Here is a 25,785-nt window from a genome sequence, read left to right as displayed (position 1 = left end):
AATCAGCGCATATTCGTTTCTCATTACCCATGAGCAATGCCTAGGTTACACAGCCAGCCATACATGCTACATCAGGCTTATCCTGCAAGGTACTTAATGGTGCTTCACACCTCACTGCTTTCCTTCTGAGTCCTGCCATCAGACCTACAGGCTAGGAATACACATGCAGGGATGCCAGCAAATGAGGGGAACCATTTTTTAGGAGACTAACCTCACAGTCTTGAAAAGAACCACATGTGCCATTTTTGGCTTGTTGTAGCCAAAACTGAAGGTCTGACGTAGCTGATTGGCCTTCACTGTGTATGTTTGTGATGTATTAAATAACATGTATAAAGCAGTCTCTCCCTTGCGAGGAGGGTCTCATGAGGGATTAACAAAATGAAAGGCCACCTGATACCACACTTTGGACTGTGATCACACTGAAATCTATTCAAAACTCCTTTATTTTATGAACTTCCCTAGGACTATGTACTTGGCTCCCAAGATCGCTCATCTGCAGCACTGATTTAATCAGTCCTCAGACTTGTCCTGAAGGTTCCAAGGTGAGCAATGATGTTTAGCAACACAAAACGCTACTTAAAACACTTCCAGGTCACAGTGTTTAAGCAACTGGCAAGTCTTCAAAGAAAGCTCTAGGGCAGTGGTAGCCTACTCCCAAACTCTCCTGGTACCTGCTGAAGCTGTTTTGATCAACTAAACACAAAACTGCCAAGCACCTCTTTGCACTGTGTGGCTGCTTCTTGACTTTTTTGGGGGTGTAAATTCAACCAGGTTTAAATCGGAGGACGACACCAAAACTAGTGGGGGGGGGGGTGTGGCAGGAGGGGGAGATCGCAGTTTTATTGTCCTCTGTATTTGCAATGTGAAGGGACTACTAGAAATTTAGAAGAGTGAGGGTTGCCGCAATGTTAATGATCATTTCTACATCCAGAGAGGAAATAATCAACGCAGACACTGAGGGGAGGGGTATATACACCTCTACCTCGATATAACGCTGTCCTCGGGAGCCAAATTTTTTTTACTGCATTATAGGTGAAACCGAGTTACATCGAACTTGCTTTGATCCACCGGAGTGCGCAGCCCCCCCCCGGGAGCACTGCTTTACCGCGTTATATCAGAATTTGTGTTATATCGGGTCGCGTTATATTGGGGTAGAGGTGTATATTAGCAGCTCCCCCCCCACCCCCAATTAAAGTTACTAAGGTGTAAATATAGGGGGCACTAACAACAGGGATGAGGAGTTTCTGGCTATTGGGACAGAGGGCTAGTTTGGGTTTCCCTGCTGGTTACCTCCACACCAGACCGCCCCCTCTAGATGCCTTCCACCTCACAAACCCTCCATCACAATAGGAGTCAGCATAAAGAGAGGCAGAGCAGACTCAAGCTAGAAAGAAATGGCATTAAACTACTCTCAGGGTCTAAAGTGTCTCTGGGCCCAATCAAAGATCTAATCCAGAGACCCAATCCAGCATGCTTTCACCTGCACTATCAGTCCCACACTACCCCTGAGAAACAGCCTTGCCATGATGCGCTAACCTGCAGGGACAATGGTTCATTCCCAAGTGCTTCAATGTGGCACTGACAAGCTGACGAGATACATATGATGCAGTTAAGAAATTTCACCTTTCAATCTGTTCGGTCTAGTGATCGATGTATACAGGTTGCCCAATGTATTGCTACAATCTCGTATCAAGTTTATAGCATTTAAAAAAAATCTCTCTCTCAAAAAAAAGACACCTATATACAGCCAGTTTTACAAGGTAAAACAAACCATTTTTCTGCCTCACGCACCCCCACAAGCAATAAAGATTTTGGATGTGTCAGAACCTTGTTAGCAGTTTTGTTGATGCGTGATGCATAACAGCTCTGCCACGGCTTGGACTCAACAGCACTGACAGCAGTAAAAATAGCCCTTGTTTGTGTTAGTAAACTAAGCAGGTAAAACCAAGAGATGCACAGAGAGCAGATGATAATAGGGAATAGGATATGCACACAATGAGACTGCAAAAGAAACTAAGATTATGTTGCATAGAAATGAGTTTGTTTGGGGAGATTTAACAGATATGAGATTATCAGGGGTATAGGAAAAAAGTGACCGGCCTCTCCTTTTTATGTTGGCCCAGAATGAGAACAAGGGGTTACTAAGGCCTTGTCTACACTGCCACTTTACAGCGCTGCAACTTTCTCGCTCAGGGGTGTGAAAAAACACCCACCTGAGCGCTGCAAATTTCAGCGCTGTAAAGTGGCAGTGTAGACAGTGCACCAGCGCTAGGAGCCGCTCTCCCAGCACTTGTAGCTACTCCCCTCGTGGGGGTGGTTTCTTTACAGCGCTGGGAGAGCTCTCTCCCAGTGCTGGTGCCGCGACTACACAACCACGTTAAAACAAGCACTTTAACGTTGGTAGTGAAGACAGACCCATTTCTTCCACTTTGTAAGTCATCTTGAAGATGATTTCCTTTAATCTCTTAATTATTAATTTAGGGTATGTCTCCCCTTGTTTTTTATGATGTAAAGCAGGGGTCCCCAACGCGGTGCCCGCGGGCGCCATGGTGCCCGCTGGGGCATCCATGTGCGCCCGCCTACTGGCTGCCGGACAAGCAGCTGCCGAAATGCCGCCGTGAAGTGGCAATGTCAAGAACAGCTACCGCCAAAATGCCACCGAATTTCGGCGGCAGTTCAGCAGCAACACCTCTTGATGACGCTGCTTCACGGCGGCATTTCAGCGGCGACGCCTCTTGACGTTGCCGCTTCACGGCGGCATTTCGGCAGCTGCTTGTCTGGCGGCCACGGTCCTTGGCGGGTAGTCATCCGGCGCCCGCCCCACGGAAAAGGTTGGGGACCACTGATGTAAAGTCTCTTACAGTGAGATAGTTCTAAGGTACAACAATCAAATCAAGTCTCCCCTGATTTTGCTGGAGGTCTCCTTGAAGGACTCAGAATTGGATAGGGAGTTTACTCAGGTTTTAACTGAAGGATAGGCTAAGCAATTCTTAGTTTTCTCACCTAGGAGGAGCAGAGGGTATGTTTTTCCTCACGTAAGCTACCTGAAGTTCCACCTCGGGTATGGCTACCATTCAGTGGTGGGGGACACATTACCAAGTAAATCCTTTGGCTCCTTACTGGGTCTGCAACCAAGACTTTAATTAATGCCAGCTGTGGTGGTTGTGGCTTTGTGATGGATAGCTGTCTGCTAGAACTGCAGAGATTCACCAATTCATTTCAGCTCAGACACTGAGTGCTAAGCACCATCAGCCTGGACAGGATATGAATGAGGAAAATGGCCATTTCCCTTATTTCCCACTAAAAACAGGGGAATTTTCCTTACTTTTTCACTTTGTCTTTGGAGATACCCAAGCATCTGGATCAGTATGGAAGATCTCTAACAGGAGGAGACAGTACACGTGGATCTTAAATAGGCATCAACCTGTGTATGTAAACTGTTAACTAGCTCACAGAGCTTTTAGATTAAAGTTCAAAGCAGCAGAACATGGAAAATAATTAACAAACTTTATAATTAAACTTCAATCTAACTTTTTAGAGAAGACTTTGTGGAATGAAGCTTGAATTGGTGTGGAACATATTCAAGGGCCACTGTCAACTTAACCACAGTGTGATCGAACGCATTTACAAGACACCACCATCTTAAAGCAAGAGAGGTGGAAGTTTTTTAAGCCAAATTTACTAGTTGCTATTTATGCTTGTTTACATTTTGCATTTCCTTCAGCATGGTCCCACTGAAATGCAAAGTTAATTTCACTTTCAGGCTCTCAACCTTGCAACATTTGGTTTCCAATCAACTACAGCAGAATGTTAAAAAAAAAATTTTTAAATCCACTGTAATATTCTATTGGCCATAAGGCTGTAAAGCAAGCTTTTAAAAATATATAAATTTGGGGGCAAATTTAAATTGACATAGTAAGGAAAATTTCTCCTTCTCTGTTTGATCTATGACCGACGACACCGTCATCAATTGGGACCTTGGAAAGGTTAGGGAAGATTACCAGTAGCACCTCTCAGCCACCTTTATCACCCCTCTTCAAAGCACTGCATCAATTGACGTTTGAATACCAGTTAGCAAAACTATGAACTGAGCATGGAGTCGCTGTCTTACAGATTTCTAAGGGAAGAGCTGTACTCTCTACCTACCAAAGAGCAAGCTGTCTGGCTGAGCTGCCTTTCAAGAAGTGTTGAATTTCTTTGCCACTGTGAAAATAAGCAGCCTCCAAATCTACTCTTATCCTTTTTAGGCGCTCCATGCAAAAAAATGTTTGTTTTGACAGTAAGTTCGTAATTCCTCTAGAGGTAGTTTCAGTTCAGAGTTAATTTCTACAGATAACTTGTTATTAACAGAAATAATTGGACTCCCATTATGATTCAGCTACACATAAAAAGAAACACTGGCCATACAGAATACGATCGTCCGTCAGTGTTTGAATCACAAAGTTAAATCGTCTGCCATAGCAATGTTTCAGAATCATATTTAAATTCTATGGTCACTATATGCACAGAGGTCAGTGGTAAGTTTTCTTGATAAGTCACAACTAGGACAACATAAACACTTCTAAACATTTTCATAAATGAATTAGCTTAGCCCATTGGAGACTTTGCTAGTATCTTATCAGCCTGTTTAATAAGACCACCTGCCATCACTGCAATCGAAGAAAGATGCTTCACGCAATGAAGTTCTCCTCTAGCTCCCTGAGACACAAAATATATCTAAGGGTACGTCTACAGTACGAAATTAATTCGAAATTATTCTATTCGAATTTTCGGAAGCAATTTTATACATTCGGTGTATAAAGCACGTGAATTCGGCGGAGTGCGTCCACAGTACCGAGGCTAGCACAGTATGTTTGAACAGCAGTACCCTGAAAATCAAAACCAACATTTTGCTTAAAGCTGAAACCTGTATCTTAAAAAACCCCAACAACTAAGTTACTTTAAGCAGATGAAGCTTTTGATGAGGCAACTTTAAATGTGACATTATCAATTTGAAGCCATTATTTTTCCTCTAATATTGTTTATTGTTGTAAATGATAGCACCCTTCTCTTCTGTCTTGAAGTATTTTAGTAATTTCAGAAAGCTATAGAAACAAAAAAACCGAAAAACTCAGTCCCCCTCCTCTTCCACCACACACACTAACCACATGGATATTTTTGCAAAGTCCAACACCTGAATTGTAGAATGAACCAAGGCACATTACAAGTCTCATTCTGGGGGAGGAAAAAAAAAAGGAAATTGACCATCTGTAGCCCACGCCCACAGTGCGCACACAGGATGGAGGAAAAAATATTTTGGTAAGGAATAAACGTAAAACCCTGGCACCCATTTTCAGAGAGCAATTGTGAAATGATGAAGAATTATGGAAAATAATACTGAATTGAAAAGCACACCATCAGATATTACTGACAATCTGAGCACGCAAAGAGACCACACTTCCATGATTCACAAAAAACCTAGAACTTACCACAAAGTAGTGGAATTGGAGAAGTTTAGCTTTCCCTGAGAATACAAGTCATTCTATTAGAGGAAATCAATCCATATCCAGCAGTGCAATGCACAAAAGCATTTTTTGGGAAAGGAACACAGATGCTTCAACTGCATGTAGAGTCCTGCAAATCTGCAGATATCCACTTTACATCCGCAGATATCCACGCACTGTGTTTCCGGATCACGGATCGGATGCAGATACAAATTTTGTATCCGTGCAGGGCTTTAAATGCATGAAGAAAGCATTTACGTTTCAAAACAGAATCCATAAAGGAAGACTGATCAATAGTTGCATAGTCTGAAAGACCTATGATGCAAAGCAAGGTAACACCTTGATCTGACAAAAGATATAGATGGTCAGCTCCTGCCACATTATAGCTTCTCAAACACTCTGTATGCTGTTTACACACAATTGATGTTTCAGTGGTGTGTCCTTCACTCCCTCCCCCCAACACACACCCTTGTTAAAATGTACTGATGCCAAGATGGGTTAATGTACTAATGTTTCACCTCTAAAGGCCAGAGTTTAAATCATGGCTTTTAGGTCATAAATGAAAATACATGCAACTGTTTCATCCTAGTCCCTAGCGGACATTTGTTCATATTGCAAAACCACTGCACAACTTAACATGACAGGCAGTCTCTTCTCCAGAAAGGCCCAGGATGGGAACAGAAGCAATGCTGAGAGTCAGGGATGAGTGAGATACAGCAGCAGTGTGTGGGAAGCTTGCCCAGAACAGCATCTGCCCCAACAGGGAAGCATATGAAAAATTCCCCACTTTTACCTTGTCCAAGAACAACAAAGTTTACCTGAATTCTGCTACACTTGAAAGCAGAGTTCACCCAGACGACTGGAAATATATTAGGAAAAATAACCAAAAGGACATTTGTTCATTGAATTGCCCGATTGCACATACCAACGCCTCCTCAATGGCCAGTGATCCAAAGCCCTATGTTCACCTTGATGGCATTTGTCCATTTCGATGCAACGCGATAACTTTGGAACACTGGATCCGATCAATTCCAACCTTTCAGGGAATGTTCTTGGCATCAATGGACAGAATCTCATAAATGCAGCTCTCCCGCAAAGCTCATAGAAAACCTCCAGCACAAACAGAATGTCTTACAAAGGTCTTGGGACCTTTCATTCCTGTGGCTGTTACATAAATCCATTAAGCCAACACATTGCTTTTGGCATAGAGGAGAGATTGATCTGCAGTGCACAGAAGTGAGGCTGCATGAATATCTGCTTAGTGTTATTACAAAATGCCCTCACCAATTGTGGAGACTCATGTTGGAGAGCTCTCAAGTCTCTAGAGAAAGAGCTCTCTCCACTGCTTTTGTGACCCCTCTCTGGTCAACTGAATCCATGAGCCACACTTAGCTGGAAACGTACACCATTCAAAAAGTAAAATAGTGATCGTTTTCAGTGGATTTTCTTGGGATGGCAGCAGGAATAAGGAGTCAGCCATGTAATCACCTCTAGTGGCCAGCCCCATTCAGTACTTTCACTGAGAGTTTCTCACTGCAGTTCTCCTGCCAGCAGGTAGCGACCAGCACTACCCATCAATGACAGATTAAGAGGAGATCAAGGCAAACAAATTAGAGAGAAAAAAAAAAGGGCAAAAAAGTCAAAATGTATGCTGATTGCATCTCTCTTTAAGCGATGAGCCACATACACCAACTGTACTCCTCTAGACAGGGTGAGTGATCTGTGGCGTATACCACATTGGCTGTTGCTAGGGCTGTCAGATACTTTCCAGATTTAGGCAGGTAGGGCTATCACAACCTTTTTGACTGCATCTGCAACTCCTGACGGTCTCTCCCAGGATGACAAAAAGTCCAGCCTCATTCCAGCTGCTTTGCGCTGAATAAGCCCGCTATGGGAGTTCAAAGATAAGAGTATTTTCTCTGTAAAACCGCCTTGCTTTCATGGTCATGCATGCCTTAATCACAAAGACTGCAATAATCTGAAGAAAAAGCAGCTGCGTGGGGCAAAAACAAAGGGGAAGCCAAAGCATCACAGTGGAAGAGATTAAATTAAGTCTAAATGCACATTGCGTTTTTTCCATAGGAACGCCAATTAAATAACAGAATATGTTGAATTAACAGGACATTGAACTAATGCCACGTTCACTATGCTAATGAAAGACATAATTCAACTGTGAAAAAAAGCCAGTAAATTGAGACTAATATATAGGGCTGACTCTTTGGCTTTAACTTATGCCATGGAGAATGGAGAAAACAGCCACAGCTTGATTAAGGAAAGGCCAGAACTTTTCCCAAACCTTAAAAGCATCAATGCTGAAAGATTTTGAAGAGACTGTTTCTCTCACACTTTTTGCATTTTTCTTCTCTCACCTAATTAAGGAGCTTTAGATATACAAACAAGGATAAGAGTTTCTGAAGCGGTAGCATGTTCCTGTTATTTATTACCATATTAGTTATTAGAGTCCTCCATTAAGAGCACAGTCACACAAAATCTATTAGATCATCGAATCAATCCCTCTTGACGATAAAGATATATTACCCTGACAGAAGTGGTGTTGAATACTGAACTGGAAACAACTTGTTCTTAGACAAAAGGAAAAGAAGTGCAGGAAATGAAAGGCTGCACAAGTCCCTGTGGCATCAACTATCTCAATGATTTGAGCTTTATACTTTAATAGACCAATTCTACTCGGCCTTACAAATGCAGAGAGGATGCGAAATGCTATCAAATCAGAAATTCTCCATTCATTTATATCCACTGTAGCATTTAACGCCCATTTTCCACTGGTATTCATGTTTATACAAGGTGGAAGGCAGCAGAGAATCAGGCATTAAGACAACCCATTATTCACAACCAAAAAAAAAAATTAAAAAAAAAAAATGCAGCCCTTTTCATCATTTTGTTACAGCAGAATAACCTATCCAGGGCTTAACACTTTACCACGATAGCCATTACAGGGCAGATTTACTTTGTGAACTAAAGGACATCTTGTGTTGGTACAGGACAAATTTCTAACCCCACATAAAACTAAACAGGAACTTTCTAGTCTGGGAGACCAAAGAGCAGGTGATAAACTAATTCAGCAACATGCGTCAGTAGATGTTCTGGGCGAATAGATGGTTATTGTAAAACTGTACGACCAATACAATAAGCCACTACAAAAACAAAAATCTGTGTAGCTTTCATGGAAACAACGATAGATGGCAACAGGTTCACAGCTTTGGTGGATATGCAAAGAGACACCAAACATCTTTTAGCTAGGATTAGCAGATTAGTTTGATATCTTAATTAAACAAATGTATTAAGAAGATGGTTTAGGACGCAGATGCTTAAGGTATGGGGTAAATATTTGTGCATTGGGTTTGATTATTCTCTCCCATTCCGATGCTGCATGGTACCTCACCAGTTACCCATGCATTTGGGTAATCCTTTATGGCTAACTCCCTTCTTTCATGATCATTTTGCCATCTCCTTTTTAATTACACCAGAACTGGGAAACGACTAGAGGATAGGGAAGAGGAGTCACACACACGCATACCCTCTGAGCTCATCGTACCCAAAGATGAGCAGACAAATGAAGAGCACATATGTCAACAACTATTATTTTCTCAGAATTCCCACTTCTGCAGCTAATCTGCAGCTCCTCACACCTTCCCAACACTCAGTGGTTATTGTATGAGAGAGAGCAGATTGCTTGTTTAGGTATTATCAAATGTTGGACTTGAATGTTAGTCAAGTGCTAGTCAAGTAGAGTTCTAGTAGTTTCTCTGACCAGTATGGACAGGGATTTTTTTTCCCCTTTGAAGAATGCTCAGCAAACCAGGCTACAAACTATGGTTCGGAATAGGAAAATTTCATCTCAGCTTACATGAAAATTTCACCTCTTTGAGAAATAAAGGTCCACAGATTCATCACAATGGGTACTTTAGCCAGCTTGCAGCTCAGGGCCAGAACCAGACCTGTGAGCCACTGGCAGCAGGGGAATGGCCTGCCCCTGGAGTTTCTCCAAGTTCAGATAATTTCCACAGCCAGGACCATTCAGATCTACTTTCCCTAACTACAGAATTTGTGTTAAATATACATTGAGAAAAAAAGCACAATGATTTCTCTTATTACAAAGCATGGGAAATCCCCCCCAAACAAACCAAACCCAAATCTTTGGATGTCAATTTCCCTCTTTATTCTGGATGATCCATTTGTCTCCGGGGTGGGCTGCACCTGTGGACATTGTTACTCAAAGTAAGGACATTTTCTGGTAAGCACACCTCTTTTCCCACTGTTATTCATGCTAAGGTCCACAGATCTGTTACAACAGGATTTTCACAGCAGTATGACTTCAGGATGGGAAGCAGAATCGTTCCTTATATACTGTATTTGTGAATGTTTACATACAATATACATCCTCTATCTTCCCCTGGGGATTAGGATGTGGAGAAGACTTCCAACAAAAATGGCACTGGCTAAATATTGGATGACCCAAATTTCAAATTTGGTGAATTTATAGATGGTAGCTACATGGCTGATCTCAGTACTGGAGACATGACTACTCTGTCCTGAGTACAATACTGGATCTCAGAGAAAGCTCCTAACTTCAAAAACAGAAGGGGAAGCAGAGATGAGAGGACAATCTCCGTAAAAGGCAAACGCAGTCTGGGACGCTGCTGGGAATTAGACAGATAAATGATGAGGCAAAATGTTAAGTTGGATATTTAAAATAAAATGTTGACCTTTCCTTTAGTAAAGTTCTGGCTGAGCTGCCTGATGCTGGGGAGACAGAACTGCTGGGGGCGGAGGGAGAAGGAGGAGACAAGGATGTCAAGAGGGTGGGGCATTCCCCTGCTGCCCATGACTGACCGGTTTGATTCTGCCTTCACATGGCAAGCAAGCTGAACACCCCATTGTAACAGATCTGTGGACCTTAGCATGCTGAAGAAAAATAATAGTGTCCATTCTGGTCAGAGAAGTCATCGTAGATATGTTAGTTATGATTGTGCTTCACCACACTTACACTCAGGGCTAAGCTCTACAATCAGTTCATTTAACTAGTGACTAAGATAGATTCTTAATACCTCTTGGATTCTATAAAAGACCTTGAAGGTATTAAACATCCTTCCAGAAGTTAACGGCCTATTACACATTACTGAATACATTTCTAATACAAAATGTTTGAGACAGCCTTCCAAAATTGTCATAAAAGTTTTCTAGACCACACAAAAGTATCCTTGCCTATTCTTTAGCATTTTTCCCCATTACCAATCATCACGAGCGTTTACTTGCTAGTCTTAAAAAGTTACTCATCACAGCAAAAGAACAGACCTTTGCAAAGGTGATCTGAGCTCCAGAATCAGTAAGGATAACCCCTAAAACCTGAACGTAGACTGTGATTGTGTAGTGGCAACAGGCTGCACCTACACAGCATGTGATCCGATGTGCTATGGAAGTCATGGAGGAGGGATAATATGTCCAGAACAGAAGTCTCTGGCTGTCTCTGCACTGAGGATTTTCAAAAAGTTTCCTGAAATTAATACAGCTCAGGTGCAGTTTGCAGGTGTTTTTATTACCATGCTGTCTAACCCGCTTAGAGCAGGTCTAATGAACAGAGTACTTAACACAAGAGCAGCCCAGCTTCATTAGGGCTCCCAATATCGCTAATACCACCTGACAGAAGTAGTGTGAGCAATACTGGGACATTTTTGCCACGTTTCCCAAATGGAGAAATGGCCACAGAGGTCCTGCGATATTAGTGTTTGGAAAATGCTTTGAAGATTAAAAGTGCTAAGTAAGCACTAAGTATCATTATCAGCAGAGAAACAGAACCCTATTTCTTAAAACAAAAATGATTCGTACATATAATCCTCTTTCATTCTCAAGAAAATTAGAATAGTGTCTTTTGAAAAGTAGGTTAAAAAGAAGTCATGATGGAACTAATTCCAGCTCCTTCTAGCACTAATGTATTTTACTCTAAGCAGGAGCTTCATCTTCCACTGAATGTGATGGAAATACTGCCCAGTTATTTTTAATAAAAATGATGAACTAAGCCAGTAAAAAATCCCCTGCTTCAATCTAAAGAACAGAGTTGAGACCTTCTCTTTTACCTGGCAATTAATTAGCCCTCTTCCCTCCTGGTCTTTGCTTCTCCCTATCTAGCCTCTTTACCAGTCAGAGCCCCATCCTTCATAAAAGGAGCATCAACATCACAAGAAGCGATAAGAACTTATCACCTAAGCAGTGTCTGATGTGTGCTGAATAAGGAACTGCAAGTGGTGCAATTTTTATGCTATAAAATAGCTGCTGCTTAATGGAGCAATGCCAGAGCCATTTGGTTTCTGTTCATCTCAGAAAAGAGACATGAACGGAGGCTGTGAAATGATAGCATCGCAAATGCAAACTGAAGAGAGTTTTCTGTTTAAAATTTACTACACCTCTACTCCAATATAACGCTGTCCTCGGGAGCCAAAAAATCTTACCGCGTTATAGGTGAAACCACATTATATCGAACTTGCTTTGATCCGCCGGAGTGCGCACCCCCCCCCCCCCCCCCGAGCACTGCTTTACCACATTATATCCGAATTAGTGTTATATCGGATCGCGTTATATCGGGGTAGAGGTGTACTGGGGGGAAAAAGCTCACAGACTTAACAGAAGGTTTAGTGTGATACTGATTACTCTCCCTTCCCCTCCCCAGCTTTCCCACAGTTCCTGATCTTCATACCGTGTTCGGCCATTTCATACCGGGCAGCGGCACCCAGAACTGCGACAAAGAAAACAAAGGCCATGATTTTTAGAACTGGAGGCCTAAAATTGGGACTAAATCCATATTTAGGACCCTAAATAAATGGCACAATTTTCAAAAGGGCTCAGCACCCAGCAGCACCGTGTGATCCCCAAGGGTGGGTGGCTGCTCAAAACCTTTAAAAACTGGGCCACTTGTTTAGGAGCCTAACCGTAGGCACCCAATTTTGAAAGTCTTGGCCAAATGCTGAAAAATACACAAGACAAATGAGCTTTCCAGCTTTGTGTTCATCTGTCCCTCAATACACCTACATATAATTAATCTGGGGTACACAAGTGCTGGAAACTAGACACACAAAGGGTAAAAACCTCATAAAAGTCTGCAGGTCCTATAAAGAAAGGTATACAGAGGACAAAGCAGTATTTGATTGCGTTTCTAATTATTCATTTGTTATTAAATGCCAATGCCTGGCCTTGTATAAGACACAGAAGGAGATGAGGTCACTGCCTCAATTGGCTTACTAGCCAATAAATGTCCCCATTCCAACAGGTTATTATTCCTTTCGCTAGAGGATGCCAATAATGCTGAACACATGAATGCTCTTAACGTATTTAAAGTTAATAGCATGTACGTACACTTACCTATGTGCGCCCACAGTGAAAACAAATTAGACATAAAATGGATGATTTCTTTGGAAAAAATCTGTAGTTTTAACAGATTTTTAAAATCTGACCCTCTTGGCCTTGTGCTTTTAACCTTCCTATTTGTAAGAATGGCTATCCTGTGAAAGGGGAAAAAATATTGAATTCAGTGCTTACCCGGCATATCTCCTTTAGAGTAGCTGAACTGCACATAACAAAAGCCAAATTTCTACATTCTTCCCCACTACAAATTGGTTTGTCAGTGTCCAAAATGGATTTGTAGGAGTTATAGAGGTGTCTATTCCAGTATTTTTATAGAGAAGATTTTCATCCAGTGGTTAAACTTTCAATGAGGGTTTCACTTTGCTCAAGCTCCACAGAGAATCTGACAATGTCTTAAAGCAATGAGCCCGTAACTCTGCAGTCCGGAGACAAGGCTCAGTGCAGCTTTTATTGCTGTACAGACATAGCCAACACACCGTAACTTTGTTATTATTATAGCTTTATGGCCTATTTGTTTCAATACACAGCTAGGTTCTGAAGGAAGATCCAAAACAAGCTAAGATGGAGAAAGCAAACCCAGAAACCAGTTCTGACTCTGCATTCAAGTCAGGAATGAAGGTAACCACACACACCAAGGACATTAGATTCCTGTACTACAATACGTAAGTGGCACAGTCACATCCTGGTTGTGCCTCATGGCTGTCATAGGGACTTTCAGAGTCACCATGTGAAAATGTCAGCACTGCTGTACTTGAACAAATTTTCACTCAGTTCTTAAATTCCAACTGGTACCCTACTTTCTGGCCAGGGTAATTACATGCAACATAGTAGAAATCCCCCTTCACAGTTTTGTGTTAAATCAGGTATTATTTGTCACTTCTTTCCCTGAATTGTTGGAGTATTGCTGTTAAACAACTAACATGCTTTACCCATGAGGTAGCTGCAGTGATCCTTGCATGTATAGTATATAAAGCACTTATGATTTAAATGCATTAATCCTTTCAAGAGAAACCTGCCAATCGTGGGGTGGGGGAGGGGGAGAGGAAATCACATTTTTCTGAAAATGTTGTATATGCCATCATGTGCCAGCAATGCCCCTCTGCTAGGTACACTGGCCAAACCGGACAGTCTCTACGCAAAAGAATAAATGGACACAAATCAGACATCAAGAATTGTAACATTCAAAAACCAGTAGGAGAGCACTTCAATCTCCCCGAACACTCAATAACAGACTTAAAAGTGACCATTCTTCAACAAAAAGACTTCAAAAGCAGACTTCAACGAGAAACTGAAGAACTGGAATTAATTTGCAAACTGGACACCATCAAATTAGGCCTGAATAAAGACTGGGAGTGGCTGGATCACTGCAAAAAGTAATTTTCCCTGTTGATATTCACCCCTTCTTGTCAACTGTTGGGAATGGGGCACATCCACACGGATTGAATTGGCCTCGTTAGCACTGGACCCCTCACTTGGTAAGGCAACTCCTATCTTTTCATATGCATTAAATTTATACCTGCCTACTGTATTTTTCACTCCATGCATCTGAGGAAGTGGGTTATAGCCCACGAAAGCTTATGCCCAAATAAATTTGTTAGTCTCTAAGGTGCCACAAGGACTCCTCGTTGTTTATGCTGATAAAGACTAACACGGCTATCCCTCTGAAACCTGTACCTACTATAGTTATCCGTAACCTCCAAGAACACTATAGCTGAAAGAAGTTAGCAAAAACAAACCTTATTTTTTCAGTTTATTTGGTGCATTTGACAGTACTTCCTTTATAGCCAATTTCGCTGTAGCCCCTAAATAGTCAGCTTCTCTCTTTCTGAAAATACCATTATAACTAGGGCCCCACCAAATTCACCACCGTGAAAAATGCATCACGGACTGTGAAATCTGGTCTTTTGTGTACTTTTACACTATACTATACAGATTTCACAGGGGGAACCAGCGTTTCTCAAACTTGGGGTCCTGATCCAAAAGAGGGTCATGGGGGGGGGGGGGGGGGAGAAGGGCTGGAAGGTTATTGTAGGAGGGTCGCGGTATTGCCACCCTTACTTCTGCGCTGCCTTCAGAGCAGGGTGGCTGGAGAGCTGCGGCTGCTGGCCAGGCACCCAGCTCTGAAGGCAGCGCCCTGCCAGCAGCAGTGGAGAAGTAAAGGTGGCAATACCATATGATGCCACCCTTACTTCTGCACTCCTGCCTTCAGAGTTGGGTCAGGACTCCTACAGTTACAACACCATGACATTTCTGATTTAAATATCTGAAATCATGAAATTTACGATTTTTAAAGTCCATTGACTGTGACATTGACCAAAATGGACCACGAATTTGGTAGGGCCCTAGTTATAACCATCAACAGGAGAGAAGAAAAACCCTTATACATCTCAAAAAAGATGGAATTTTAAAAGGACAACAGTATTTAACGGGAGTGAAATATGGGGAAATGACTTTTTCTGGAGTTAGTCAATTTCACAAAAGTCAAGTTGGTAGAGTCCCTTTTAAACTGCTGTAATATCCTGACTTGTCAAAGAATGAAGTCTCTGATAAATATAAAGCAAACATCCAGGCAAAAAGCTGTGAACGTACATGTAGGTGAAATGGCGATGGGAAATGGCAAGTAGGATTTTTATGTATTTATTTATATTTACATTTATTTGCTATTTAAACTGTCAACTTGAAATCTTTTTTTTTTTTTTTTTTTTTTTTTTTAAGGAGCCTCCTAACAATTATTGTGGTTTCAGAATCACATAATACTATTTTTAAAAGTGTTTTTCTTCCCTCTTTATGACTATGTTAAAGACAGACCTCCACAAATGGGAGAAAAACTGTACTGGGGAAACAGCAAAACTGAATTACACATTCAAATTCTGGCAAATGCACAAAGCAAAACTGAAAAAGCTAGTCTCTCTCGTCTTTCAGTTCTAGTAACTGTAAATGTACTGTGTAATAGTAGGTACAAAGATTTCAGAGAAGAATGTTGTTTTCTAAGATGATGATGTTCCATTTTAAGAAAAAAGAAGCACATGGTGGGGAGGGAACAGGCAGAGTGGAAACAATGAAGCAGGTTCTTCCTAGCCAGCATTTCAGGAAGGTGTTGTCAACCTTCAGAGCCTTTGAAATCCCTCAAGTAATTAAACAGTCAAGTGGGATGAGGCTTTTAGCTTTGCAAATGTCAGTTATTAACATTGCTCCTAGCGCCAACACAGACACCAAACATTAAAATTATGTCTCTTTTTTTTGACAAGAAGGGGGATCTGAGGGAGGGATACGGAAAGGTGGTGGAAGGGGAGGAAAACAAGTGAAATCTTGTCCTCAAAAGCATCTGTCAGAAAAATTCTGCAGTTTGAATTCAATGCAGATTCTCCAGGAGAGATGACAAAATTAAATTTTCAGAGCTGCTTTAAACTGCTTGTCGGTGGCAGCCTGCTCTCTGACTTGCATAATGTAAATGAAGGAGGATTTCTTATGAGAGTTGCAGCAAAAGCCTCATTCACGTAGGAAAGTACTTTAACGGCTGGACTGGATTTTCATTCTCTTGTCTCATTGGACATTTAACAAATGTTGAAGTTATTTTTCATTTTTAGTAGTTATGGGAACTTAACAAATGGATATTATTTTTCAGTTAACTGTATGTCGTGGTGAATGCAGCTGATTTGCTGCAGAATCAACACTAGAAAAGAGATGCTGCATTTCAATGCATTTCCCTGATGAAAGATTTTATAAATATTAAAAAAAAAAAAAATGGATGCAGTTTGGCATAATTATGTATGGATTTCTTGGGTTGCCTATAATTCCACCACTTCCATGCACTTCATACTATATTATTTTCCTATCCTTAATGTCTCAAAATAACCCCTCATGGAAAAATGCTAGCTGTTATTTAAGTGGTTTTGATATTGCAGGCTACACACGGTTTCATTTTTATTATAAAATACTTGTGATGATCCCCGAGGCCTGGTCTACACTGAAAGATTGTATCAGCATAGCTACATCAGTCAAAAAAACTACACCCCTGACCACACAGTCCTGACCACAGCAGCTATTGAAGAGGGCGTCTGTCGACATAGCTAACTTCATTTGGGGATGTGATGTTCGTACACCACAGGAAAAACCCTTCTGTCAGCAAAATTGCATCTACACAATGGAGTTATGCCCGCCTAGTTATGCAGACATAGCTATGCCGTAGCGTTGACACAGCCATAGTCTCCATAGTGTAGACATACCTTTTGTCTATATAGCCAGAGTCAAATGAATCAAAGTCTTCAACTTGCAGAGCAAAATGGACACTCAAGTCAATTGCAAATAACTTTGTAATAGATATTCAGAGGGTTGGAACAAGCTATCCACTAAAGTGAATCAATTTTTCCCAGAACTGCAAAAATTCCAGTAAGCCTTCTCCTCTTCTCTAACCACTGTGAATGTCAGGTGGTTCCTCCGAAATCCCCAGAGAGACCAACTGAAATGTCAGAAGCAAGAGAGGGTTAGATACAGCTTTCCCTGCTCAATAAAAACCAGTAATAATGGTTATGGGGTATTACATTTGCGTACCGCATCAAAACTACAATTCAGCACAGCGATCAGCATTTATTCATGGTGCCTGACAAGAAATCATACGTATGTGACCCAGAACCATCCATCTTTACCTGTTAAAAGCTAAAATACTCTACATCTATGAATTTCTAAACAGAAAAACATGCCGGCTGCCTTTGAAGATGGAAGGTTTCGCAGGCTCTTAATTTTTTATCCATCAATCATGGTTATGTATCACATACCAACACTCTAGCCACGATTAACACCTAAATAACCCATACTGCATGATCTGAATTAGACTGGAGAGAAAAACTGCAAAGCACAGAGTGCGGGGAGGGAAAGGGGTTGGGGGGAAGAGGGTTGCTGCACGTTTATCCTAGAAGAAGCGGTGGGCACCTTCTCATCATGTTGCCCCTTGCTAATGGATGGCAAGTACATTTTCTACAACTAGCCACATTACTCAGAATTTAGGATGCAGCTCACAAGGGCTGTTCCATACTCTGCAGCCTTAATTCCTGTTGAAGCTATGGCACCCCATAACCTCACAGGACCAGACCATTACCACCGACTCATTTACAATAAGAAGTACAGATTCCAGACTTCAGGGATGGATCGCTTGATAAGCTGCCCTGTTCTGTTCACTCCCTCTGAAGCATCTGGCACTGGCCACTGTCGGAAAACAGGATACTGGGCTAGATGGATAGACTATTAATCTGAACCTGTATGGCCATTCTTATATATTTGGGTCTCAAAAGATAAGTTTGATACCAACTACAAGAGGGATAAAGAGAAGCGACAGCATAGACCTCCACTAAATAGGAAACTTTTATTCCTCACAGTGCAAATACGGAACCATGGTAGTTTAAAAGTTTAAATCAAAACAGATAACTAAGGGACAGAATCCAAACAAAAAGAAGTTTTGAAATAAATCAGACTCATTTCTTTAAAAAAAGTTTTCCTGCCTCATATTCATGACAGCATTTGAGGTCAAGAAATTATAGTAATAAATAGTGGGAGGGTACAGGAGAACTGTGTGGGATGGAAGCAGAGTTGGATCTGCAATGAGACTTCAGGGGTAACTAAAGAAAACAAGAAGTTATCTGACGTCAACAAGACTGAACAGTCACTGAATTAACACTGAAGAGGCTTGCTAGCTAGAATCTGTTTCCAGTGCAGTTCTGAATGGAACAGCAGCAACAATAAAAAACTTAGAGCAAATTGCAGTACTAACTCGTTAGCTTCACTAGCACCAGAACACAAACTTCCAACACAGTTCTGTCACTGTACCTGGACCCTGCTGTTCCAGTCCTGGATCCCCATAAATTTTTGCGAAAAGCTACTCTATCAGCATACTCCTGACCTACACAATAAGGACATGCAGTACCAGTGCTATTACGAGGCAATATTGGAATGGATTTTTTTTCATTGCCAATAACCCATGCTGAGCATGATAATTGAAAAAACAAACTAGCACTATTATTTGTCACTTGAGGGGGGGGGGGGGGGGGGAATCTAGAACAGCACTAACCCATCTCCCTTGGCATGAAGGTAGATGCAGTAAGACAGTTGTATGCCTCTTTTACTACTGTGGAGTAGGCATTGTCTAGTGATTAGAGCACAGAACTGGAAGTCAGGAGATCAGACCTCCTGTGAACTCAGCCTCATTTTCCCCATCTAGAAAACAGGAATACCAGGCTTTGTGAAGATCAGAGGGTGAAAAGAGCTTTGAGATTCTGGGATGAAAGATGATAAGAGAAGGGGAAAGTATTTTTAAATGGATCACGAAGTACTTATTAACATTAAATACACTTATGCATTTTCGCTCACTACCTTTCCTAAATGCATACAAAAGGATCTCTCAAAACTGTGTGACTGGGCAACAAAATGGCAGATGAAATTCAATGTTGATAAATGCAAAGTAATGCACATTGGAAAGCATAATCCCAACTATACATATAAAATGATGGGGTCTAAATTAGCTGTTACCACTCAAGAAAGATCTTGGAGTCATTGTGGATAGTTCTCTGAAAACATCCACTCAATGTGCAGCGGCAGTCCAAAAAGCGAACAGAATGCTGGGAATAATTAAGAAAGGGATAGATAATAGGACAGAAAATACCAGGTTGCCTCTATATAAATCCATGGCAGGCCCACATCTTGAATATTTGTGGCACCTTAGAGACTAACAAATTTGTTAGTAAATAACAAACAAGTTAGTTAATAAATTTGTTAGTCTCTAAGGTGCCACAAGTACTCCTCCTCCTTTTTGCTGATACAGACTAACACGGCTACCACTCTGAATCTTGAGTACTGTGTGCAGATGTGGTCGCCCCATCCCAAAAAAGATATATTGGAATTGGAAAAGGTTCAGAAAAGGGCACAAAAATGATTAGGGTATGGAACGGCTTCCGTATGAGGTGCGATTAATAAGACAGACTTTTCACCTTGGAAAAGAGATGGCTAAGGGGAGATATGATTGAGGTCTATAAAATCATGACTGGTACAGAGAAAGTAAATAAGGAAGTGTTGTTTATCACTTCTCATAACACAAGAACTAGGGATCACCAAATGAAATTAATAGGCAGCAGGTTTAAAACAAATAAAAGGAAGTATTTCTTCACACAATGCACAGTCAACCTGTGGAACTCCTTGCCAGAGGATGTTGTGAAGGCCAAGACCATAACAGGGTTCAAAAAAGAACTAGATAAATTCATAGAGGATAGGTCCATCAATGGCTATTAGCCAGGATGGGCAGGAATGGTATCCCTAGCCTCTGTTTGCCAGAAGGTGGGAATGGGCGACAGGGGATGGATCACTTGATCATTACCTGTTCTGTTCATTCCCGCTGGGGCACCTGGTGCTGGCCACTGTCGGAAGACAGGATACTGGGCTAGATGGACCCTTGGTCTGACCCAGTAGGGCCATTCTTATGTTCTTATTGGGGGAGAAACTCTTGAAATGAAAGTTAGACTGGATTCAAAATGTTTGTGATTACTTTGCTAGGAAAGTGGCTGCTGCAACTTTCAGACACTGATGCCAGTCAGCAATGGCTCTCTCTCTTTAGGATGGCAAATTAAATATAATGTACACAGAGCAAGAATTACGTTCAATGTGAAGACAGTGCATGTGCAGCTTAAATCAGCAAGGAGGGCAATTCAAGTTTTGCTACATGATTTTAAGAAGGGGTTGACGATAAGCCAGGACACAGATAAGATGCATGCTCCCAACACCGGAGATTTTTTGGCTATTCAGCAACGAAGATTTTTAAATTGTTTCAGTGCCTGAGATTACGTGCAGAGGACAGGAAGGCAGGCTTGAAAGGAGCAGGAAGAGGTAAAATATAAAAATCTGGTGTGAATGCCAGAGTCTATGCCACCAGAGAAGAACCTTGCTACTGATACTACTCACGAAACCGATTTAGGAAAATAACCATATTTAGGAATCAAATAAGTAATAAGCAAGCTTAATGTACTTGTTCCAATGGTGAGGCCAAAGGGTCTTCATTCGTTACCATAGGTCCTAAATTCACATTCTGTTGTAAAAGGATAATTTTACTAAACTTGGTATTAATGCAGGAAATCATTTAAATCCAAGCAAACACTGGTCTGCAACATTTACTGCCACAAAATGTAAGCACAGGAAAGCCAACCTAGCTAGGATCAGGAATGGAAAAGATTAGTTTGTTATCACTGTCTATTCCCTAACAAGTTAGGAATGGTGGTAGGCTTCTAATTCAGGTTGCCTGGTTATGTAGTTTAGAGAACAGCATTGCAACTTTCCACATTTGCATAAGAAGTTAGTGGTTATTTATTTTCTGCTATCCTTATATGTTGCTACAAGAGCCTTTTCTGGATTTCTGCCCTCTCTGGTGCTAAATGCGTGCACTTGCCAGTAATATTATTTTACACTGAAAGAGCTCCTATCTAAAGATCTTAAAGTGCTTTACACACATCAATTAATTAAACCTCACAACATCTGTGTGAGGTAGAGGAGTGTCCACATTTCCACATAAGGACACTGAGGCATAAACCAAAAGCAGTTCTACATGCTAGGGTAATGCACTATGGGGACATGATTTCTCAAGCACACTATTACACTGTGCATTAATCCGACCATTCAGACCCTGCTACTGCCCGTTAAAACTTCCCTAGTGCACTTTTACGTAGTGCTGTTTCAAACAACTCCCTACTGCTCACAGCTACTCCATGCAGACATCCCCCAAGTGACTTGCTCATGGTCATAAGTGGTCAATGGCAGAGCTGGAATAAAGAATCCAGTCTGCTGACTCTAAGCCTTGAGACTATCTCTAGTCCCTCTCCGTTGCAAAACTGACCAACAGTAAGAAAAGTAGGCTTTCAAAAGAACTGGGAGGAGAGTGGAGAAGAATTTTAATCTCAAATCCATGATTTAATGTTATCAGGCTTTAGGTAATCAAGTCAAATACTTTCAAAGAAAGTGAAATTTGCAACCTCACAGCTAGAGGTACCTTTGCAAGAGTCAGACTCAACGTTGTATTAAAAATTAGATACCCTTGCCTACAGTTGGTTACTAACATCATAAACTATTAAAATGGCAATTAATGTTCTCCTCCCAACAACAATTATGTGGCGTTTACATTTTGCATCTCTCTTAGCTTAGACAACGAAGAGTTGATGTGTCAGTTTAACATTTCAGTTCTCACCTATTAACAGTGCAATGTTTGAGTTAGAAGAAATACTGGGAAGATTATTTTAAAAACTGTTTATAGCAAAAAAAATTATTTCATGGCTATACTTCTATTGGTCTCAGGTTTATGTAAGATACTGTTTTTAACCAAAATTAAATTGCAGTCCATCTTGTACCTGACGTTCCCATCAATTTTGTCATTGGGGCAGATTTTCAAATGGAAAGTCAATAGGACAATCTGGGCACTTCTGCATATTACCTGTATAGTCTTACACCCTCACTGAAGCTATATGACTATAAAAGGAAAAGGAAAGGAGCTACTCATTTAAGTGGTCTCCTTTGAATTCTGTTACTTTCAGGACTTCTGTGTTTTCCATATTGCAATGTGATATAAATATAACAAGGCTAACATTTTGAAATCTGAGAGCTTAATGTTAGACTCCTAAATCCATATTTACATATTCCAAGAGCCCTGATTTAAGGAGTTTCCAAATGAATTTGAAAGGTTAACTTTAGGCACCGAATTTAAAAATTTTGGCCGAAGATTTTATTTGAAAAGCAATCACTCTCACTTAAGGACCACAAATCCAAAATGAGGGTTTGGGATTTTTTTTATTTTTATTTTTTTAAAAGAGATATTGTGGATATACCTTATTCATTTTTCATATATTTTAAACAAGATTCAACATGCCTAGTGACAATACAATCTACATTTGGCTCTACTTATTAGTGTTGTGTGATCCTACCAATTTCTACTGGAATTACAAATGCATTGTTTTCTTCAACAGACTTCTGTTGCATGATTTTTGAGGAGGCGGGTAAAAGATTGTGCTAAGAGACTCATATCTTCACTTACCACCATAAAATAACATGCAGCCTCTTTCTGTTTTGATGATAGCACAGGCCTTCTGTTCTGTGTGACACCCATTCATCCCAGGCCCCTTTGTATTATGTTAGACTGCCCTCTCTCTCTTTTGTCTCCCAAGTATTGTCAGTCACTGTGCGTAAAACCCAGCACTAGACTAACTTTGGGAAGTGGGAGTATTCTAAACCAGACCTCAAACACTCACACCTTGCAGCCTTTGAATGATAATGAAAGGTCACAAATTAACATGTGCAAGACTGATAGGAATAATCATTCAGAAAAAAAGTGCAAATCCATGAATCCACTTCATGTCTGTACACCACTATGTCACACTGAAATCTTTAACTGTCCAAAGCTATTGTACTTAGCAGTTAACTCCCCTATGTTGAGGTTTTTAAAAAATACATAGTGCACCCACTTCTCCCCAAAGAAGAGAGAATCTATTACCAGGCACTGTTTAATTCACCTTCACAGACAATGCCTTTACCAGTTTTCTGGACTTTTTAGGATTATTTTAAATTTAAACCAAAATCCAAATGAAACAGCTACATTTTGATCTCCTCTATGCAGATAACAGCTGTAGCCTCTCCAGGTTAGAGAGGCAAGGAGATTTAATTACTGCCTTTAAAGCCTCCTGAAAGAAGGGAAATATATTTCAATCCCAACAAAATTAGCATACATAAGAGGCCAATGAAATGTCCAACAAGAGAGAACAGATTATAGTAATAAGGAATAATATCAATCCCATACTAAAGTGCCTTTTGAGATTAGGAATAATTGCAAGATACGTTTTCCCATTAAGAGACAGCTGTGCCTTTGGCATCTTACCATCTGCATAACCCCACAGGCTAGCATGGCAATTGGTGGATAAGGCCCCTGCCCCTAGGAAGTCACAATCCCTTTGTTGTTACAACCGGCGTCCCTGAGCAGAGTATGCTATGCAATTATGCCAAATGTCATGAGCGCATAGGTGCTGGAACTAGGGGTGCTGCAGCAGGCGCTGGCTTGCAGTGGTTTCCATCCTATACAGGATTTGCAGTTTGGCTCAACGGCTCTCAGCACCCCCGCATGAGCGGCTGCATGCGGGGCAGAGGGCGCACATGACTGAGGAGCTCCATGGAGCCATCAAGGTTAGGGGCGATGATCGCGAGGACCGGCAGCCCCGGGAAGCCAGTGCAGAGGTCCGGGGATTCCCGAGGGGGGCTGGCGGCTGCAGGGGGGCAGAGCACGAAGGCGCGGGGTGCAGCTGCCGGGCCAGGCCCTGGGCTGCACCGTTTCCACGCGGGGGGCGAGCCCGGGTGGGCGCGGGCGAGCCCGGGTGGGCGCGGCCGAGCCCGGCGGCCCCTCGCGCATGCAAATGAGATGCAGATGAGCCGCTCACCTTGGTCTCCTTGACGTGCTGCTTGATGCCCTCCGGGTACCACTGGACCCGCACGTAGCCGCGGCGCAGGGGGCTGGCCCGGCTCTCCTCGGCCCCGCCGGCCCCGGGGCCCCCGCACTCCGAGCCCCCCGAGCTGCCGGCCCCGGCGCCGCGGCCGCCCTCGTCCTCCTCCGAGTCGGAGTCCTCGCCGTGGATGAGGCGCACCAGGCCGAAGCGCACCGAGCCCCGGTAGCGGCCCGACACCAGGTCGTGAGAGAAGAGCAGGCGCTGCGAGCCGCCGGCGGGGGCGGGGGGCCCCGGGGCCGGGGCCGGCTCTGCGGGCTGGTCCGCCATGGCTCTCGGGCAGCGGCGCGGGGAGAGCGAGCGAGCGAGCGGCCGCCGGCAGCGGACAGGCAGGGAGGGAGGAGGCCCGAGCCGAGGCGCAGTCACTGCCCGGGGGCGGGGTCCGGCACCTTGGCCCCGCCCACCGCCGGGGAGCCGGATGCTGCGGGGGCGGGGCGGCGAAAGGAGGGAGGGATGCAGGGAGAGAAGGATGGGATGGAGGGGAGAGGAGGAGAGGAAAGAAGATGAGAGGATGGAGGGAGAGGAGGGTGGGAGGGATGGAGGGGAGAGGAGGAGAGGAAAGAAGATGAGAGGATGGAGGGAGAGGAGGGTGGGAGGGATGGAGGGAGAGGAGGTGAGGAAAGAAGATGAGAGGATGGAGGGATGAGGAGGAGAAATAAGGGGATGGGAGAGGAGGGAAAAGCAGGAGGGGATGGGAGAGGAGGGAGGGACAGAGGGAAGGCAGTGGAGAGGGAAAGGGAAAGTGTGGGAGGAGTGAAGGGAAAGAATGGGAAGAAGAGGAGAGGAAGAAAGATGATGGTGCTGCTAAGGATAGTTTCAAGGTGCTTTCCAAAGGGCTAATTAACCCTCTCCTCCGCCTTCCCGGGGATTAATTATTATCAATTATCTCTCGAGGCCCCAACCAAGATTGAAGCCCCCTTGTGCTAGATGCTGTATGTACACGTGGTGAGAGACAGTGCCTGGCCTAAAAGAGTTCACACTCTCAATAGAAAAGACAGACAAAGGGCAAGAAGGGAAACAAAGGCCTGAAGTGACTTGTCTAAGGTTACACAGCAAGTCAGTGGCAGAGGCAGGAATAGAGCCCAGGCCTCTAGTCACCAACCCCATGAGCAAGGCCTCAAAACCATGCTGCTTCTCAGAGGAAAATCATCTAGTTTCCAGATACCAGGGCACCCAGCACACACAGTTTAAATGCATTCCAGTGAAACTGAGTAACTCTAGCTTTAGGGTCTACTTCAAAGTTCCCATTTCCTTCTCTCCTTGCCCTGCTGTTCCTCGGGGAAGCAGCACTTATACCTATTGGCTTCATATGCATTTTTTTGCTTTTCCTAATTCAGTGTTCTTAAGATTTTGTTTCAAGCAGGAAAAGGGCCTCAGCTAAGTTGTCAAGGGAGCAGCTCTGGGTCTTTTTATCTGGT

At 42.5% G+C, this 25,785-nt stretch overlaps 1 protein-coding gene across 1 annotated transcript in view; it reads right to left on the bottom strand.

Moving 5' to 3' along the window:
• UBE2O (ubiquitin conjugating enzyme E2 O) overlaps nucleotides 1-24,637 on the bottom strand; it is a 94,161-nt gene extending 69,524 nt beyond the window's left edge. The window contains exon 1 of the mRNA XM_065415723.1: nucleotides 24,305-24,637. Coding sequence (XP_065271795.1) covers nucleotides 24,305-24,637 — 333 coding nt within the window. The remainder of the gene's footprint in view (nucleotides 1-24,304) is intronic.
• Between the last annotated feature and the right edge of the window lie 1,148 nt (nucleotides 24,638-25,785).

Source organism: Emys orbicularis, chromosome 13 (genome assembly GCF_028017835.1).
Source record: "Emys orbicularis isolate rEmyOrb1 chromosome 13, rEmyOrb1.hap1, whole genome shotgun sequence".
NCBI lineage: Eukaryota > Metazoa > Chordata > Testudines > Emydidae > Emys > Emys orbicularis.
Note: the sequence above shows the minus strand (reverse complement) of the source record. Positions and strands in the feature narration are given on the sequence as shown.